Source organism: Canis lupus, chromosome 22 (assembly GCF_048164855.1).
Source record: "Canis lupus baileyi chromosome 22, mCanLup2.hap1, whole genome shotgun sequence".
NCBI classification, from domain to species: Eukaryota; Metazoa; Chordata; class Mammalia; order Carnivora; family Canidae; genus Canis; species Canis lupus.
The window spans coordinates 7902981-7923740 of NC_132859.1; the positions used below are offsets into that span (position 1 = coordinate 7902981).

At 37.7% G+C, this 20760-nt stretch overlaps 1 protein-coding gene across 14 annotated transcripts in view; it reads right to left on the reverse strand.

Moving 5' to 3' along the window:
- Window positions 1-232: 232 nt before the first annotated feature.
- Window positions 233-20760, reverse strand: part of RNF13 (ring finger protein 13) — a 201251-nt gene continuing 180723 nt past the window's right edge. For 13 of the 14 annotated variants that reach the window (XM_072792309.1, XM_072792302.1, XM_072792301.1 and 10 more), the window contains 2 exons: window positions 1934-2014; window positions 233-1651 (listed from right to left, as the gene is read on the reverse strand). In XM_072792309.1, the coding sequence (XP_072648410.1) occupies window positions 1287-1651; window positions 1934-2014 (446 nt within the window). In that variant the 3' untranslated portion in view covers window positions 233-1286. Of the gene's footprint in view, window positions 1652-1933; window positions 2015-20073; window positions 20237-20760 lie in introns of all 14 variants that reach the window. The other variant, XR_012014739.1, reaches the window with a different exon arrangement.

The window sequence follows — 20760 nt, forward strand, 5'->3', positions numbered from 1 at the left end:
TACCATAATTACAGCGGAGTACCACAGTGTACACTATTGTTGGAATGATTTTGGCTGCAGTTTTAACTTTTAGGGGATTAGCTAATCGGTTGTGAGCAGTTACCTTGTATAAAATTCTAAGGTGGTTTTATCTGATCTACGTTACCATAATAATTATACCTTTATATGTAGCACTGTCCATATAAATCAGGCTACTCTGGGTAATAGTACAGTAGAACAAATACTTTGCCAGTTCTTAAAGTGGAAAACATGTGTTTATTAACATTCAAACTCCCTTCATACAAGGCCATATAAAAATTCTTAGCATTTTGATTATACATAAGTCTATATTTTCTACATAGTTACAATGATGTATAATATAATTTAGTTTTTCATAATACATTGTTTAAGTACATCATTAGTTCTGTTAAACATAAGCAATTATTTTCAAATCCAATACTTGAACATTTTCCTCTGTACATAGTTTAGCAGGGCTAATTAGCATAAGATACTCTTTGTTAAGAGGTATATGATCTGAGTATTAACAGTTGCTGAAGTTTGGTATTTTTATACAGCATTTTCTTTTTGCTTTGATCATAACACAAAACCCTTACGGATACTGAAATTCAGTAAGTCCAGAGACATGTTACTTTAGCTGATGAATCAATTCATACATAACACTATATAGTATTAAAACCTTGAGGGGAAAAAAAAAACTATGAAAATCTGCACTCGTACAGACTATTCCTATCAGGATAAGACTAGTTGGGAATAGAAAGGAAAAAGACAGCTTGAGTTTCTTTGAGGTGCTGAGAGAAGGAAAAATGCTAAATTGTCACTTCTCAGGAGTGATGGCAATTTAGGGAAATACCAGAACAAACATATTCCAACTCAACAACTCTAGGTAAACTTTATGCAAATGGGAGTTGGCTTAGCTCATGCTAGGTGGCCACAGCACTGACCTTGTGTGTAAAACACGAAACACTTGCATACTGTGATCTAGGTCTTAACTGCAAGCTATACTGAGGAATTTTTAAAAATGTTTTGGCTATATTTCATTCCAAAAGAAGAGCTGATTTGATGCTGGAGTTACAGCATCAGCCTATTTATTACTAGTTTATCAGTGAAAATGAAGTGCACTCCTGCAGATGAATACCAGATCAGAAAAACCTGTTTCAGTATCTGATTAAACTGTAGAACACTAAAAAATAAGTTATTTCTACAGGAATCTCTGAAGGGAGCAAAAAAATCAAATTATATACCTAAATAAACATTTATTAGGAAATAACCCGATCACCCTCTGGAGGTCAGACCGTGTTTGCTACGTTGTAATCCCGTTCACCATTAGGCTGCAGCTGGACTACAACACTGTGCGCATTGATCTCGTTTTCTGCGTCACTGCTGTCGGTGTCTTCGTTGTCCTCTTCTTCATAGTCTGAAGACTCGGTCATATTCTGATGTGAGCGAGATTCCGACAAAGCCCCAAATGACTGGGTGCTGACAGAAGCCAAAGGTCTAAGAAGAGGGGTGTGTTCGGACACCTCATTTTCTTCTTGACTGCTGTCTGTGTCGGAGTCTGAGTCGCCTTGGGAAGGAACCACTTTTTGCTTGCAGACCGGACAGGTTTTTTTGGTTTTAGTTAGCCAGGGGTCCACACACTTGCAGTGGTAAGCTGTTGAGGCAAAATATACATCCTTTAGGGAGTGTACTCTGGTTGAGAACATCACATTTTTAATTTCTTGCCATGTTTATTCATGTTCTTCTAATCTGCATGTATCAGGTAGGGACAAGAAAAGTTGGTACATTTTTATAAATCTACCTCCATCCTTTAATGGCACCGCTAACTGCTGTAAGACCTGGCTCACAGTGTGCTAATAACTTTTGTCTCCTTCTCCAAAATTGAGCCTGCATATAAATTCTACATAAATTCAAAGCAGTATGTAATTATTCATACCATGGGAACAAGGGAGGATTCTGAGCTTGTCTCCATCTTCATATTCATCCAAACAAATGGCACATACATCATACTCATCTCCTATGACAGAGAGTAGTAAATAAAATTAATTAAAAGATGTAGAGAAGTATTCTTAACTTTCCAACTCTTCAAGTTAGGTCAATCAAAAGACATTTAAAATAATTGACTGAGGAAGACCTGTCTGTAAATGATACCTTTTTCTTGCTTTCGGTCAGATCAGGGAGCTGCTCTAAGTTCAGGAACCTGAAGTTTTAATTTAAACAATTAACCTTTTACCTAAAATAAATTAAAAATTGATGTCAGATATGTTTACCTTAACTTTGCAAAAGATTTTTTATTAGAGTCATAACTGCAGTAGTGTTTTATAGAACTACTCTCATGCTAATTTCAAAATATTTTATAACAAAGACAAAATTTCACAGTTTAGATTTCTTAAAGTGTCGGTAATTCTTAAAGTAAAAATGGAAACATTAGAACATCCTCAGGGTTTTTTTTTTTTTTTTAATATGTTAGTTGGAGAAACATTTGGAATGAGACACACTAGACTTCAAGTCTCTGTTCCAACATTTACTAGCCCTGTGGTACTCGATGCCTCTGACATCCAGTTCTCGTATCTGTAGAGAGAGTCCACCTACCACACAGGTTGGTGAGTGAGCAAAGGGACAGGCACACAGATAGTCACTAAATGGTGTTTGTTAATCTGCCCTTTTAATTGTTGAACTTACCACTTTTATAAATCATGAGGGTTTATTAATCCATAGCTCTTTGGAATTCAACTGTAGTTAATTTTAAAGGAATTGGCAGTTTTACAGCAGATTTTTAAGTTGAGGCAATAGTGGCAGTGACCACTGTGACTGCTTTCTCAGTTTTTTAAGTTTTTACCTAATACATACATTTAATGGAAATCTCAGGGAACAAAGGACAATTCATTGCCTGTCCCACACAGGGTAACAACCTTGGAAGGCAGGTCAGGAATAAAGCCATTGTCTGGATAGTCCAGGTGAACATGGCCCATAAAGAAGCGAACGGTAGTTCTAGCCAAACAATCCCTTTAACATCCTTTAGTCATTTAAAATAGCACGTTCAGGAGTCCTAAAAAGCCTTGATGAAAATGACTATTTTTTGTTCAGTATTTTGAATTTGGTTATTACAGTACTGAGTATCAAATACTTTCAATAACAAATACAAGCTTCTATGTTAGAACCCTGTGTGTGGAATTGGGTGAGACCGAGCCTATGCACCTAAAACTATTAAAGACTAAAGGACTCTAACATCTAATACATCTATAATTATACAATTGATCCATTTACATGGACTCTGAGGACAGTTTTAATAAGCAAGTCAGTCCACTGATTTCTCAAATCAGACTTTAAATTTTAGTACTTTGTGAAAATGCCCATTAAACACAGATATAGTCACCAATGGAGGAGGTAGTCTGGTGGCTAAAGGTCCCAGTCTTCAGAGGGACAGTTCTGAGGCACGTGGTTTCTCCGAGGGGAAGCTGTCCACAGAGGAACCAGCTCAGTAAGATACACTTCATTTTCATTCCCTGTCTCAGTCTCCCCACTCCCTCCCCTCTTGCTTCCTGGGATTATTTCCCAAAGAAATTACCTGTAACTGTCCTTTTCTCAGGTTTTATTCTCAGAAATTCAAATTAATAACAACAGTTTTACGCATTGGCTTTTTAGTAATAATTTTATACTGTTTTCCTGTTGGAATTCGTTAGATCTTTGGCAAACGGTAATAGGTTATGATATTCTACTTGTATTTTGCTAGATATGTGAGTCCTCAGATCTTCTTCTTCTTTTTTTTTTTTTAAATTTATGATAGTCACGCAGAGACATAGGCAGAGGGAGAAGCAGGCTCCATGCACCAGGAGCCCGACGTGGGATTCGATCCCGGGTCTCCAAGATTGCGTCCTGGGCCAAAGGCAGGCGCCAAACCGCTGCGCCACCCAGGGATCCCGAGTCCTCAGATCTTCATTTAAAAAAGGAAAAAGATGGGCAGCCCCTGTGGCGCAGTGGTTTAGCGCCACATGCAGCCTGGGGTGTGATCCTGGAGGCCTGGGATCGAGTCCCATGTCAGGCTCCCTGCATGGAACCTGCTTGTGTCTCTGCCTGTGTCTCTGCCTCTCTCTCTCTCTCTCTCTCTATCTATGAATAAGTAAATAAAATATTTTAAAAAAGGAAAAAGACAACAAGGGCAAAAGATGCATAACACATGGCAGAAAATCTAAAGGAAATTCAGCTACCAAGAAATTATCATTGGAAACCTCCATTACAGAAGCTAAACTGCAGAGTTAAAAATATCAGAGGTTAAATTCTAACAGTATTAAGCTTACTTGTAAGGCCATCATTGTATCTGGAAAAATTACTGCGCCAAATAAATTGATTTTGTAAAATTACATTAACATTTATTTGACCATTTCACTGACATTATAAAATAAGGAGTAACTTCCTTTAGCCATTTTTAGCTAATGACTTTTAAAATGTAACCGCAGCCCGGGTAGCTCAGCGGTTTAGCGCCTGCCTTCAGCCCAGGGCCTGATCCTGGAGTTCTGGGATAGAGTCCCATGTCGGGCTCCCGGCATGGAGCCTGCTTCTCCCTCTGCCTGTGTCTCTACCTCTCTCTCTCATGAATAAATAAAATCTTTAAAAAAATAAAAAAATAAAATGTAATTTGTGTTAATTCAGTGTTATACAGATGGCACCACTGATTTAGAATTTAAAGTGAAATACTCATGATTTATTTCCTTATAAAATGCTACACATTTTTCAGAAAAAAAAAAATACAGTTAATATGACTCCGTAGGAACAGACTGGTCCAGAGCTGAGCCCCAAGGCTCTAAGCATCATCTTATTAAGGCTATCCTGCATTATCCAAGTGGGCCCAGTGTAATCACAAGGGGCCTTAAATGTGTAAGAGGGAGGCAGAAAGGTTCAGAGTCCGAGGGACATATGGCTATGGATGACTGGTCAGGGAGATGGAAGAGGATGCCGGTCACAAGCCAAAGACCATGGTGGCCTCTGGAAGCTGGAAAAGGTAAGGAATGGATTCTCCCCAAGAGCCTCCAGAAAAGAACACAGCCCTGCTTACATCTTGATTGTAGCCCCGTGAGACCTGTGTCGGACTTCTAACCTACAGAACTGTTAAGATAATTATGTAGTTTTAAGACCCTAAATTTGTAGTAATCTGTTACCACAGCAATAGGAAATTAATACAGGTAGTATCTGAGTTAGCTCTAAATGTATGGGTTTTGATGCTTCCCTGTCAATCCTTTCAATTGTTCCAGGTGATGGATTTATAAGAAAATGATGGGTCAAGATTCAAAGGTACAGTTTGATCATGGACCAGATTAGAGCCTAGTGTACCGTAGAGAATTAACGCCCCTGGCCTTGGGCTTGTGATGACCTGGTAAAGCACAGGTTAGGATGCTGGGGGTTTTCATCCTGCCATGCAACCTAGTGCAAAACAGCTCCATGTTTCAATATTCTCAAAGGGAAAACAAAGATATTAACATCTGTATCTTAAGATTATGAATTAAGAGAAATGATGCAAGTAGAATATTTTACATAGTGTTTGGTGCAAATTGCCACCTGATAAAACCAGCTGGAGAGGAAGACCAACTTATGCCTCGGTGCACCGAAGGCTGTGGGAGGAGGCTGCTCTCTAATCTCTCCACGTGCTTCGGGTGAACTGCATGCTTAGAGAGTCAGCCGCAGTGGTCACTGAACCTGTTTGTATTACATAGGGTAATTATGTAATTTAATTAAATATTCAGCAGTCCTTGAACTATGAGTGTAAAAGGCTGGTTTTATTTAACAACTAGATTGACTGTATTAAGAACACTTAATAAAAGCTAGTTGCTCCCCAAACCCCTCTCCAGCCAAAATGATACTAAGTATGGGTGAGAAATCTAAGAGATTGGAAAATTTATGAGTCGATAAAAAGCAAGAATGAAAGCAGAACCCAATTTTTGTCCTGTTTTAAAATGCCTGAAACTAAAAATGGTAGGAAATGCCTCATGTACCCTGACAACTTGGAAATCCAGTCAGTGGCTTCATACTCAAAACCGTGGCCCAACATCAAATAACTATTGAGTAGCTTTACATTTAACTTAAAGATAAATTTAAGGCGTTTATTTTTATGATTTACAACTTGGGTTATTTTTTAAAAATCTGTTCAACTGTGCATTGGTTCTCGCAGCGGAAGGTGAAAGGGTTTCTAAGTGGTAATGAATATTTGTTTTGTTACCGTCGGCATCGTGCTACAAAGTTTTGATTAGTATAAATGCGGTTCTTAACTGGGGAAGATTTTGCCCCCCACTGACATTTGGTGACACTTGGAGACATTTTCTGTTTTCACAACTGGGAGACAGTGTTGTAGGAGGCTAGGGATCTGCTAAACACCCCACGGGGCTCTGGACAGCCCCTCAAAATGACTCCATCTAAAACGCCAACGGTGCAGAAGTTGAGAAACCCTGATGTAAAACCTCTGCAGGCTTTGTCAAGTGATGACTTTGGACAGAGGTGTGAGGTGACGGGAGGGCTGAGATTCCCGTCTGTGACTTCAGACGGCATGGAGACCCTTCTGTCCAGGATGCATCTGGCATGGTCATTCCCCTGCGTTAGAATACTTTCATGAATGCATTTTTCAAGTCCCTTCAGTCTGGGAATATTATAGGAGTGGACAGAACTTTGATTTTCCCCCTGTAACCCTGTTCTTTCTGAGTTTCTCTCCTAAACCCTGGGTACAACAACTGCCCAGCAAAGGGATCCCAATGGCATGAATGGCTGGTCAGGCTGGGCGGTGCCCTGAACGCGGCTTTCCCCGTGGGCCCACATCAGTCTGTCACCACGTCCTGTAAACTTTCCTCAACTACTCTGGTCTATAGCCTGGATTACTGTGAGAGCCCCTCGCCTACCTTCTGTTCTGGCCTCATGCAGTTTCTCTCCATAGCAGCCAGGGGGGGATTTTTTCCCCCTTTTTTGAACACATCAGATCACTCTCATAGATGGCTCCCTATCTCACTTAGAATAATCTGAGCTCCAGGGTGCCTGGGTGGCTCAGATGGTTACACATCTGCCTTTGGCTCCAGTCATAATCTTCAGGTCCTGGGATCCAGGCCAGCTTCGGGCTCCCTGCTCAGCGGGGAGTCTGCTTCTCTCTCTGCCTCTTCCTCTGCTTGTGCTGTTTCTCTCTCTCTCTCTCTCTCTCTCTCTCTCTCAACTGAATAAATATCTTTTAAAAAAAATATGAGCTCCTTATGACCTTCATAAAGCTATATATGTGACCCCATCTCCCTCTCCCATCTCCTCTCACACCAGTCTCAACCCCTCTTCACGCATACTTCGACCACAATGGCCTTTCAGTCCTGAATAAACTAATGCAAGAGTTAAATGGGGACCTGCATTTAGCCACATTATAACAAAAACTTTTGGACATTAGATATAGAAAGAGGAATTATTTCTAGGATGACTAAAAAAATGAACTAATTTGAGATAATCTAGCCATAGCGCATAAATATTTAGGCAGAACTGAATTGTTCTATTTAATAACAAGATTGTCTAAAGGGCTTAGAATCAACTAGAATAGATTTCCTCAAAGTAAAAGACTGAACATTCAGGGCTAACTAAACACAGGTTTCATGAGACATAATAACAAAAACATTTTAAACAATTTGCCCAGGGGAGATGCAGCACTGGATTCATGAACTTCAAAAATTACTGTTGTAGAGAAAATACCTTGCCACTTATTCCCTACTTTACAAGTAAAACAATGACAGCTCTTTCTAGCAAATAAATTAATTTTATCTTCTGTTCTCCTCTCCTTCATACCAGTTCCCAAAAATCCTGAACAAAAGACAACAGGGCAGAATATTTCTAAAGCCAGATTTGCTTGAGAATTGATTATTTTTAACCCCTGAGCAAAGGAACTAATATTTACTTTTAAGGTTGCATTAAAGGTAGCTAAATGTAGTCATAAAAATTAAGCATGTCTCAGTTGATAGATTAAGGAAATCAACTATAAAAAATAAGTAGGGCTGCACTTTTACATATTCTCCTGTACAATGTGATGTTGCTTTTTTCCAATCTTGGAAATAATATCTTTTGCTTTTTAGACCTATCTTTGAAAATCTCAATGATGAAGCTATAAAATAAAAGTGCCTGGTAACTTAAAGTTTCAAATATGAAACCCATTTTTTTCTTAGATCATAACTCTGGGATCTGGCTGCTTTACATACAGCTCCCACGGAGACGGCCTTAAATGCTTAGTAGAGGGAATGTTCAGTGAAAACATAAGGATTTCATCTGCTGTGAAACATGGTGTATAGTAACCAGTCTTTATAATTACAGACTTGGAGAAATATATTAACGGAATGACTCAGGAAACCACAATTTCAATTGAAGATTATTTTTGAGGACAATAACGAGTAATGACGAGATTTATAAAGAAGTTGGCTGCTTCAGAAGAAAACAACTAAAAACGCTATTATTTTATCTGTGCTAGAAATCGCTAAGTCAGTATTTAAATCACTTAAGTATTATCAGCACAAACACTTCTGAAAGGGCTGCCAAGTGAAGATCAATAGATAGGAAGACTTAAGGTGATCATGTCCACCACCCGAAGTGTGGACGCACCTGTACTCTGCTTGTGCCGGGGCCTCACGCTGCTGGTTTCTGTGGGCTTGATTACAGACTCTGCCTATGGAAAACTTCGAAATGCCAAATCCTTTTTGTTTGTTGGCAAATATTCCCAAAATACTATAACTTCCCCTAAAATTAATATTCCTACTACATTCAAAAGCCTCCGAAAGTTCTCTAAGACTTTCATGGTCTGGTGCTGCGACTCACTGGAGTGGCAGGTACCCACAGAAGTAAGTGCTCTACATGCTTTCAATCATCCGATAGGGTGTAGAACCATGAGGAAATTGCAACAATTGGGATTCTTTTCCCCTTTCTAACACATATGCATACTTTGCCAAAAGCATTAGCATACACTAGAATATGCATAATAGGCCTCTCTTTTTTTTCTTTAGGTGTCAAATCTCATGATAACCAAAACCTACAACCACCCCAAACTTAGGGCTACTGGAAAGAAACTTCAAGTGTAATACTTTCAAAGTTACATATTTTTAAGCTGCTTCATGATTTGGCAATCTTACCTTTTTTTCATCATAAAAGAAATGTTAATGACTGAATTTTAATGACACTAATATTTTATTTATGATTTTTACGTAAGGGTTGTTTTTGTAATAATAATTGCTACCTTTTGTTGAGGTGTTACTATATACTGGGGACTGTGTTACAAGCACTTTTCATACTGATTCTCATATTGACTTAAGTCCTCCCACCCACCTTATGAAGTGTAGGTTCCGCCAGCCACATTTACACATGAAGGAATGTGTAGAGACATTAAGAAACTCGCACACGGCCAATAAATGGGGTGATCCAGAATCCCAGCCCAGGTCTGTCCATCCATGCATGGTCTTAACCCTTCTGCCTGTATTGTCTTGTAGCACATCTACTTAGAATTTCACATTTCAATAATCCCCTTTGATTTACAAAGTATAAAGGGTAAGAGGTTAAGAAATACTCTTAAGCTGCCACTTATTAGAAATTAAAATGTTTCCAGTTCATAAACCAGAGCACTTTTTTCCTTCAGATTGCCACATGCAGAGAGAAGGAACAAAGATGGTTTGTTTCTCTCTCTCATCATTGCATATTTTTACAACAAACCTTTCTAGGATGATACAAAATAGTAGCTACAGTCTCGAAGTTTAATTAATGGTCAGATATTTCTTATGTATTCTGATAATGAAATATATTGTGCACTGCACAGTAAGGAAACAAATGACTCCAATGAAGGAAAGAGCAGTATGTTGGCAACTCTGGAAATGTGTTCGTGAATTATTTCACTAATTGAGAATTAGTTGAGATTGCCTTAGAGGCCATAAATAAATCCATATAACAAGCTTAAAAACCAAAGCTGAGCACTGGCCAAATTCCATTTTGAGTGATTTTCTTTTTAGGGTTCCCTGTATTAGTCTTCATTGGTTCTACCCTGATTGCATTATGCAGGTAAACTACAGATACATCCAAGATCTTTCTGGACAGAGGAGCAAGAGGATTAAAAGATGTCATTATCCCGAAGTTAGCAAAGTTAAAGGGATTTTATAATGATAAATATTGTGCTGGACCTCAGGTACTTAAAAGTACTTTGGTACATTAACTACTAAAGGTTTTGTTACTCTTTTTTCATTATTCCTTCTCAGGCGTAGGAAATCAGGATGTACAACACCCTTGGCAAAGCCAACTTCAACAAACTCCAATTTATCTATGTCCTTCGATACTTACTTGTGTGTTCTAACCAAGTAATTATTTTTCTTTTCCCTCATATAAAAGAAATTAAACAAAAAACTTGAGCAGCCTCAGGTACCCTTGCAGTTTAAGGCAGAAGAGGCACTGGGCCCACATTATTTTTGCATACAGCAGATTCTAGATATTTCTGCCTATTGACTAGATTGGGATAGTATTTAATTACAACTCTCAATGCAGCAAAAGTGACTATTAAAAAATCATACCTAAAATTTCCTTCTAAAAGTGCATACAATTGATAAGAAAACACTAAGATCCCAATAGAAATGTCAAAGGACAAGACAGGTTACAAGAACAGAAATATAAATAGGTAATTTACCTGATTAAGGTAGAATATGATAAAAGGAGTATTCTCATATACTGCTGGTAGACCTGAGACCTCAGGAAATTAGTTTTATCTCAAAAATATTCTTTCTTTATGACATTGTGAATTGAGGAGAAGGGTAAGTGCAGGTGGGGGTGGGAGAGGATGAGAAAAGAGGCATGGGAAGGAGTAAAGACCGGAGGTAATTTATTTTGAAATGGTAGTGACTGAAAAAAGGGTAGGTAGTATTTGCTAGTATTGGAAGTCAAGAATTTGCATTACAGCACTGACAGTTAGGTTTTCCCAGCTATGCACCCTCCTGTATCTACTTAATCTTTCTGAGTCTCATTTTATCTATGAATGGTCATGGTAGTACTTTTTTTCTTTTTCTTTTTTTTTTTTTTTTTGGTAGTACTTTTCTTAATTGTGCTGCTCTGAGAACTAAAGGAGATCATGCATGCAAAGTATGTGGCTTTTATATTACATAACAGGTGTGATACATGCTCCCAAGATTTAAGATAGAAAATAATCAAAATGTTATTGGGTGCAGTGCCCGTCCCAATCCAGTTTAATCCCAGTTAACTGATTTGGAATCAATTACACCGACTTGTTCAGTTAGAAGTTAGTGGACTGAAGGCAAGGCTCTCTGTAGTAATCACAGCTACAGGCAAGTGATAAAGGTTAAGAACACTAGGACACAAACCAACCTATAGGACCAAACTCTTCAATCCCCTTCAGTTTACCTCAGAGCTTCAATGCAGAACTTAGGATCTCTATTTCTGGACATGAAGTAAGATAGATCACCTTTAAGTAATTCAAGAATGCACTGATTTCTCAGAACCATAATCATGACAGTAATTCCTACCCAACTCAGAACCTCATTATTTTACTGCTTTGTGGCCGTATGAAAAATATGCCTTTAGAGGAACTGAGGAATACTCCCTTCTGTGATTTTCCTTTTAAGAGTAAAATCAGACCAGTTTTCCCTTGAAATAATTCAGCACAGAACAAATATCAACTAGCACTGGTTACAGATTCTTAGCCTTATGAAGAGATGGACTGTGTGTTTTACTTACCATTACATCCCTAGTATTTGGTACGGTGCTTGGTATAGAGGGCTCCCAGTAATACATGCTGAATAACAGATCCCACAAAGCCGCTGTTCATGTCATGATGGACGGCTGACATGGAAACATTTACGTCTCACCTGGAACGTACCACGTGGACTCTCTCCCTGCTTTACTGTCAACCTCTAGTCTGTTCTCCATTTGCCAGCATGAGGGATCCTTTTCCATAATTTGAGCATGTCATCCTTATGCTCAAAAGCCACCAAGTTACACCATCATACAGCTGTTCCTCTGCCTGCAAATTTCTCTCATTCCTTTACCCCTCCCCGCAGTTTAGTCTCTGTTCAAAGTGTCCTTCTCAGAGAAATCTTTCCTGTCTTTTCTAAAATAGTATCCCATTCCCTCTCCCATAACTCATCTCTTTTTCTTTATTGCACTTAACTGCTATGAGACTTTATTTCTTAATTGTCCATTTGCTCCCACTAAGCTCCACAAAGGTAGGAATTTTTTTCTTTTTTATTTATTGGAGTTTCCCTAGTACCTAGAACAGTGCCTGGAACATGGTAAAAGTACTCAGTAAATATTTATTGAAGGAATATATGAATAACTACACCCCAGTTATTCCCAGGAAATCTTGATCTCTACCTCCAACTGCTCATTGGAAGACCTAATCACATAACTCCAAGTACAAAGCTAGGTATTTTTATATAATGTAGATAAATTCTGTATATCCTGATTGATGGAGTAAAGCTGGCTCCAGATTTTGCCATCCAAATCCAATGCTGAATATGCCAGCCAACTCTCAAGACAACAGAAGTATTACACGGATTATAATATTTGCACAGTGGCAATATTAGATCCTGTGTCTACTGACAATCAGAAGATCTACAGGAAGGAAGCAGTCTCTGTACTAGGAGATAACGGAGAAAGTTTCTTAGAGAGGCACCAGGGTCAGGCCTTGAAGATAACCTGAATATAGAAAAACTAAGAAGGAAAAGATACTACAAGGAAAGTAACAGTTTAAAAGTGTTTGCAAAGAAGAAACCAACATGGCAAAATCAAAGTTATGCAAGGTTAGAGATAAAGAGCAATGGAAAGTAATGTTGGATGAGGACGGTGGAGCCGTATTATGAAAAGCTGTGAATACTAAGATGAGGACTCTGATTGACTTCCTAGGCTGTAGAGATCAACTGAAAGCTCTCAAGCAGAGGAATGATAATGTGTGAAAACAGCATCTTAACAATTCTTCATCAGCGTGCTGAAGGAACTCAGGCCTGGGATGTAGAGGTGAGCCTAGAGACAGTAAGAGTGACCTGTGGGCACTCTCAAGATTTAAGTAATAAACTGAGGACGGGTTTACATGACACAGTAATAAGAATGGACAGAAAAGACCAGATCCAATAATCATTTTGGAAAGAACAACTCAGTAGATCTGGGGGTTAGGCATAGGTAATAAAGGAGGGGGTAAATGCAAAGATAATGTATGTAATTTTAAGTAATGGCTGTTTGCTTAACTTGTGTTTTACTTGGTATTAATTAGGATATAACTTGTAAAAAGAGCAGGAGAGGGACTGGAAGCAGATTAACTGGTAATTTCTTTTTTAAACTAAGAATGGGTAAGTTAATTCTAAATACTGAAGAGATGTTTAGTGTTTGGTGAGTATATTTTATCCTAAAATAATGTGTAACTACTGCCACAGACTAATTATAGCCTGAACAACAAGTGCAGCTTATTTAGACTACAGTGTGTCAGAATGTACTATCTCTGCAAAGATAGAGTTTCTATTCTTCCTCACTGGACCACACATTTTATTGTAATACAAGAAATGCTGTATTGTGATGGAAAGTCCTACTTTCCATGGAAGTACATATTTATAAATATGCAGAGGTAAATGATATAGATTATATGTGTATATATATAATACATATACATAAAAATAAATTACATTAGGCCTGTTTCCACTGCATTAGAAATTCTTTGAGAATGGGTGTCGCATTTCTGATCTGTTAAGTTTTCTAAAATGTCCATTATAGTAAACAGACATATACTGACATTTATTTGGCAAATATAGAATAAGTGCCTGCTAGACGCTATGAACTGTACTAAAGCAGAGCCTAAAGGAAGACTAGGGACTCAGAGGTAAACAAAACAGGGAAATGAATCAAAAGCCAAAAACTATACACAGAGGTATGTGGGTGGCATAGGAAGTATCTCATCCAGCTAGAATTTAAGATGCAAGGAAGAGAACAGGATTGAGGCTAGTGGTATAAGCCAGGGTCAGACCATAAGGTTCTTATTCTAAAGTATGGCTTTTTTTTTTTTTTTTTTTTTTTGAGCAGGGGGGAGGGCAGGGGTGTGCAGAGCGAGGGAGAGTGCAGAGCCCGACACAGGGCTTGATCTCACAACCCTGAGATCATGACCTAAGCAGAAATCAAGAATCCGACGCTTCACTGACTGAGCCACCCAGATGCCCCTGTTTCGTTTTATTCTTACATATAAATGATTCTCAGAATAAACCATAGAGATTTTCTTGCTGTATATAATTATGGACAGGGAGCTCCTACTGCCAACACCAAACACTGGTCAAACACATGCTGACAAATGCAGAAGGAAAAACAGCTTGGGACATATTAAATTTGAAGACTGTATAGGATATTCAGGCAGAGAAGTCTGTTAGTTAACTGGAGATAATGGGACTGCACTGGAGCTTAGGAGAAAGGTCTGGATACAGGTCATCAGGAAAACAGCTCACTAGGAAGAGGCAAGAACTAAGGAGAAAATAACCTGATAGGAAATCCACAGATCTGTGCCTAGCACACGGAAAGCTCTCAAATGTTTGCTATTATTATAAGCAGTGAAACAAATGGCAGCAAGGAGATTCGTATTTTACAGAAGATGACAACTAAAGTACTGACGACTGATGACAAGCAGTGCTCCTAAGTGCCTACTCTAAGTACAGCCATCCAGGACTGAAAAACACGCATGTAAGGGCAGTTGCCGATGGCAGGGAGTTGCATATGTAGAGTGTATGGAAGCAGAAAGCAGAGGAAGGTTGAGAACCTCTGGACCCCACTGTACCTTATTAACCCCCCGAGGGCAGAAACGTAACCTAACTTTGTGAATGTTTCATTGCTTCTTTCTGATTGCCATAAACATGGAATCCGTTAAAGACAAAATGTGCTTAATAACTAAAATAAGTCACACAGGATGATCAGCCTATGAAAATTTGCTGACATGGTACTATCTATAGAAAAACATCTTTAAATGAAAGTCATTAAATAAGTTACGGATAAAGAAGCCAAATGAGGCAATATATGTGAAAACTTCCCGTAACACAGAGTACTGAATAAATGTGATTTGTACAGTTAGAAAACAATGGATTCATGGTTAACATGAGACAAGCTTTACTTAGTTCTGGTCTACAATAATTTGTACTTGAAAAGTCATGGTTTTGCATTTTTTTCTTCTATCTTAGGAAGAAGGTACTTAGGGCAGATATTATCAGAGAGGTTTGGTCAAGAGGTTTGGTCAAGGTCGCACATCTAATCATGAATGAAACCAGGTCGTCTTTTGGTTCAAAATCTTGTATTCTTTCCACCACACTATTTTGCTGACCTCCTAAAAATTAACTGCTAACTTCCACATTGCTATGGGATTCGTAAGAAATAGTTACATACTCCCACCCCTCTAATTACTAAGATATGATACAAATTGCCTAAGCTTATCTGTGGTAATAGAAAACCAGCTATAGAATACCAACAGGAACCAGCTATAGAAAAGGAAATGATGTGATTCCAATGGAATTTTGGGGGCTCTCTCTAATTCCAAAAATGGAACAATTCCAGGGAGAAGAAGTAGTATAATTAACATTCCTCACTGAGGTCTACTGGGTTCCCCATCCCTCCACCTTGCCTTTTAAAGTAGGCTACACACCCACTGTGGATGGAGCCCAATGCGGGGCTCAAACTCACAACCCTGAGATCAAGAGTTGGACACCTAACTGACTGAGCCATGCAGGCACCCCTCTACCTCTACTGTATTACCCTTTAGACATAAAATCCAGTAAGAATACATTGTTCTTTCCTTTCTTTTAAAGAAATTTTCAAACATACACAAATACTGACCCTTATACATACCACCATTAGACCATCTCATATACCATAACTGAATTTCAACAATTTTCAATCTACTCTTATTAGATCCACCTTCTACTTTTTTCCTTAAGTATTTTTTTGTATATTTTTTTATTGGAGTTCGATTTGCCAATATATAGTATAACACCCAGTGCTCATCCCATCAAGTGCCCTTAAGTATTTTAAAACAAATACTGAGGTATAACATTTTACCAATGCATACCTTTATATATTTCTAAAAAATAAAAGACATTAGAAAATATAATCACAATGCTATTATATCTAACAAAATGAAGGGTATTTTCTTAACATCATCCAATACCCACGGCATTTTCAATTTCCTCAAACAACCCTACAGATAATTTATTCACACTAGGATCCAACCAAGGTCCAAACATTGCATTTGGCTGGTAACTTATCTCTTAATCTAAGAATACTCTGCTCCCTTTATGTATCTTACTTGTTAAATAAACTGGATCATTTGTCCTGTAAATTTGTTTGCATTCTGAATTTGGGATATTGAATAGATAACTGTTTCTTAAGATGGTTATACTGCTACATCAATAATTCTTTGTTCAGAAATTCCACTCAATCAGTGGCTTCTTTCTGTAAATCAGGAAAACAGTACTATCTTAAAGTTCTTTATCTGCCAAAAAATAATTAACACAAATAATAAAAATCTGATGACAAAGAATGAACAATAACCTCCCAAAGCTGTGTACTGTACAATCTGTGAAATTGTATATTGCAGCCTGGATTCAGAATTTTGGGTAAGATAATTTTCCACAAGTAAGAAAAAGTGGGTGGGATTTCTTTTTAATAAACTGGCTTATTACTTCACTCTATAACTTGAAAGACATAAAAAAAAAATCAGTTTCCAACATTGTCATTATCCTTTGATAATGGAGAACCTGACAGCCTTTTCATACACTCAGCCTGTGTAGCCCCAAGCATCCAGACTGGAGGAAAAAAAAAAAAAAAAGTTTAAGGTTTTGGGCAAAAGAATAACTTTCTTTCTTTTTTTTTTTTAAGAATAACTTTTTTCTGTATGTTGGCAAATTGAACACCAATAAAAAATAAATTTATTATTAAAAAAATAAATAACTTAAAAAAAATAAAGTGATTTCCAATTCTGTGTTCATATGGAAACCATTCTGATTTTATCCCTTTTATAATTACGGCAAAAAAAATAAGGCTTTTTCACAGACAATAACAACTATCAAAATGTGTTTAGTCTGCCATTTCTAAGGGGAAAATAATCCATTTACTCATTGGTTCTAAATTTCTCTTGTTTTAGTTTACAACAAAATAATCACAGGTATGCTAAGAACAAAGTTTTACAGTGTCCAGTCATTTGTGCAAACTAAAAACTAGTGTCAATGGATACAATAGAGTGTACATCTGCAAAGGCTGGCACTCTGCAGCTATTGCTAAGTTTAATATTTTTAGGGTTAGTGCAACCGAATTTAAATGGTTTGTGATTTAATGATAGTTTGGGGCAAATATTTGGGTTCTACTAAGCAAATGCCTTGCTAGGTATGAATGTTTTGTAGAAACTGAAAATATTATAGCCTATGCAAAGAAAGTATCTTCAAGATATAGGTTAATAAATCATTTTACAATGAGAGACTTATCTAATTTTATGGATTAAGTCACAAAAAGATGGATTTGGTCAACATGTTTTCTAAACTATCTATCTCTAGGGATGCCTGGGTGGCTTAGTGGTTGAGCATCTGCCTTTGGCTCAAGGTGTGATCTTGGGGTTCTGGGATCGAGTTCTGAATCAGGCTCCCCGCAGAGAGCCTGATTCTCCCTCTGCCTCTCTCTGTGTCTCTCATGAATAAATAAATAAAATCTTAAAAAAATAAAAAATAAAAAAAACTATCTCTAGTCAGTGTTTAAAGAAACCTGTGGGAGATCTAAATTTTTTAAGAAACCTGAAATATGACTATTCTATGCAATTCACTATTGCATCCCTAGTGTTTAGGTAGAACAGTGTGCCTAGAGCACAGTTTAAGTGTCTAGTATATATTTATTGAATGTATAGAGTTAATTGCAGATTTAAATAAGTTAAGGGGAGTATTTTTAAAAAGCATTTTTATACCACAATCTGTAGAAATGAGTAATACTAACAAATAATTTTCTTGGTACTCAAATACAAAATATAGACCTCATGTAAGACTGATGGATGTGATCAGACCCTAAAACTTTCTGAAGATACTGTACTGGTCTGGAAATGTGTACAATAATAGTCATTCTCCTATAACTCATAGAATGGTCAATTGGTATAAACACCTTGGAGTTTGGCACTGTGAGTTAAATTTGATGGCATACATATTCTAGGACTTAGCAGTTCACTCCTAGGTAAATTAGAGACCCAGAGAAACAGACACATACAACCAAGGTGTGAAGTAGTAGTAGTAGTAGTAGAACTTGAAGGGGCAGGAGGAGAGACTTCCAGCATATAGGTGCTTGGAAGTTGTCACTCTGCTGTGCTCACCACAGGGAAAAAACTGAATAGACTAAAAATCAACAACTCTTCTTAGATCTATAGGATTGAGGTTACAGAGAAAACTGCCCCTAAAATTGGGCAGTCACATTGGCAGATATAGAGAATCATAACTTATTGGAGAGGCCCAGGAGGAAAAAAAAACCTGTGGGAACCTGTATCAGGACAGAAGAACATAAAATGTAATCACTAAATTGCTGGAGGCTCAGTGTGGACAAGTTTGAGAGTTTACAAATCCAAGGGAACTTGAACATTTTGTTAGTTTTACCTTGTGGAGCTCTACCAGGTTCTCAAAATGAGTATGAAGAATAATCCCCTTGGACTTCTGATGGGAAGGGGAAAGTAGCCATTCTGAAATATGCCAAGCATACTGTTCTTAACAAGCCTACCCTCAAGAAAAAAACTAATCAGACTGTAACCTATTGAGGGTTTTATCACAATCTGACATGGCAAAAGGCAAAATACCCAACTCCAACGTCTGTAGCCATCAGGTCCCATCAAAGGCTGGGAAAAAACTGAAAAGCATTTGTGAAATTCACAGCTCAAAGCCAAAGGCTCATTAGAAGGCAGACAAATCACAGGACTACAGACTCCGCCCACCCTACCCCCCCACACCTTATAATCACATCACCAATGACCTGTTTCACTCAGAACATCATGTTTGGCTTTCAACAAAAAATTATAAGGACACTTAAAGGCCAAAAACATAGACTGAAGAGAGAGCAAGCATCAGAACCAAACTTAGATATGACAGGGATGTTGGAACCATCAGGCCATAAATTTAAGACAACTATTATTAACATGCTAAAGGCTTTAAAAAAATAAAATAGACAACGTGAAAGAACAGATGGATAATGCAAGCAGAAATATGGGAATTCTAGGAAAATTAAAAAATGCTAGTGATCAAAACCACTAACAATAACTTTGATGGGCTCATTAGTAGACTGGACAAAGCTGAGGACAGAATCTCTTGAGTTGATACATCCAAAAAACCCTACAAAATTGAAAAGCAAAGGAAAAAGTAAACAACAACAACAAAAAAAAACCCAGAATAACAACATAACCAAGAACTGTAAGACAAATTAAAAAAGTATAACAATGCACAATGGGAATCATCAGGAGGAGAAGTGAGAAAAGGAACAGAAGTGGTATTTGAAGCAATGACTGAGAATTCTATGTTAACTTAAGACAACAAATCAAAAGTCCAGGAATATCAGAGAACACTAAGCAGGACAAATTCTTTAAAAAAACAAAAAACAAAACAACAACAAAAAAAACCACTACAGAAAATCAAAGATTAAAAAAAAAAAAAAAAAAAAAAAAGATTCTGAAAGAAGCCAGAGGGGAAAAAAACACATGTATGGGAAACAAAGATAAGAATTAACATCTGATTCTCCTCAGAAACCACAAGAACAAAAAGAGAGGGAATGTTGAACGTCTTGAAGGAAAAAACCCAAACCTAGAACTCTGTACCCTACAACATTATCCTTCAAAAGCAAAGGAAAGTAGTGATGTCAGCAAGATGACAGAACAGGAAGCCCTAAATCTGCCTGCAGCCATGGAAACACAGACTTAATAATAGAGCAAATGACTCTGTAAGGAATCTAAAACACAGTTCAAAGGTTTCTGCACCCCAGGCATGGGTGAAACCAACAGCATCAAAGCCCAGTAAGAAAATTCATGAAACTATCCACTTCCTCATGCCAGAGCCCCTCTTTTGCACATACCTATCATATTTGGGAGGAACCCCCTAACTCCTGTCTTCTACCTGGGGAGGGAAAGGTGTAGAATGTATGTCCAATGTCAGAATTTTAGAGGAGCTTCCCAAGAGAAGAGTTTGCCTTGATGTGTCCAAGTATTGACAAGAATGGGGAGCCAGGTTGGGAATCTCTGAAAAAAAAAAAAAGATCATTAACCATGTACTACAGTCTGCAGTACTACAGACACTCACTAGGTAGAGCTTCAGTATCACAATTTACTCTACCATGAGAGGCTGCAATACTGTACACATACAACAGGGGGAGCGCCTGAGTAGAAACCAGCAAAACTCTACAAATCGGTAATTACAAAAAGGGCTTGAGAGGTCTCCATAACTCTAGTCCGGGAGAAAGTCTTCTCTGTTAGAAACCCGACTGCAAAATCTGGGAGAGTAGGTTGATTCTTCAAATGCCAAAATCTCAAAACCTAATAGTAACAAGATACACAAAGAAGCAGGGAAACGTAACACATATAAAAGAACAAATTTCCAGAAACCAAATCTAAAAAAAGAAAAATAGAATTTGCCAAAGAACTAAAAAATATTGTGAGACTGACCTTCAATGAATTAAAAATAAAAAAGACAACTAAACAAAATCAGGAAAACTATGCATGAAAAAAATATCAACAAAGAGAAACTATGAAGAAGAACCAAACTG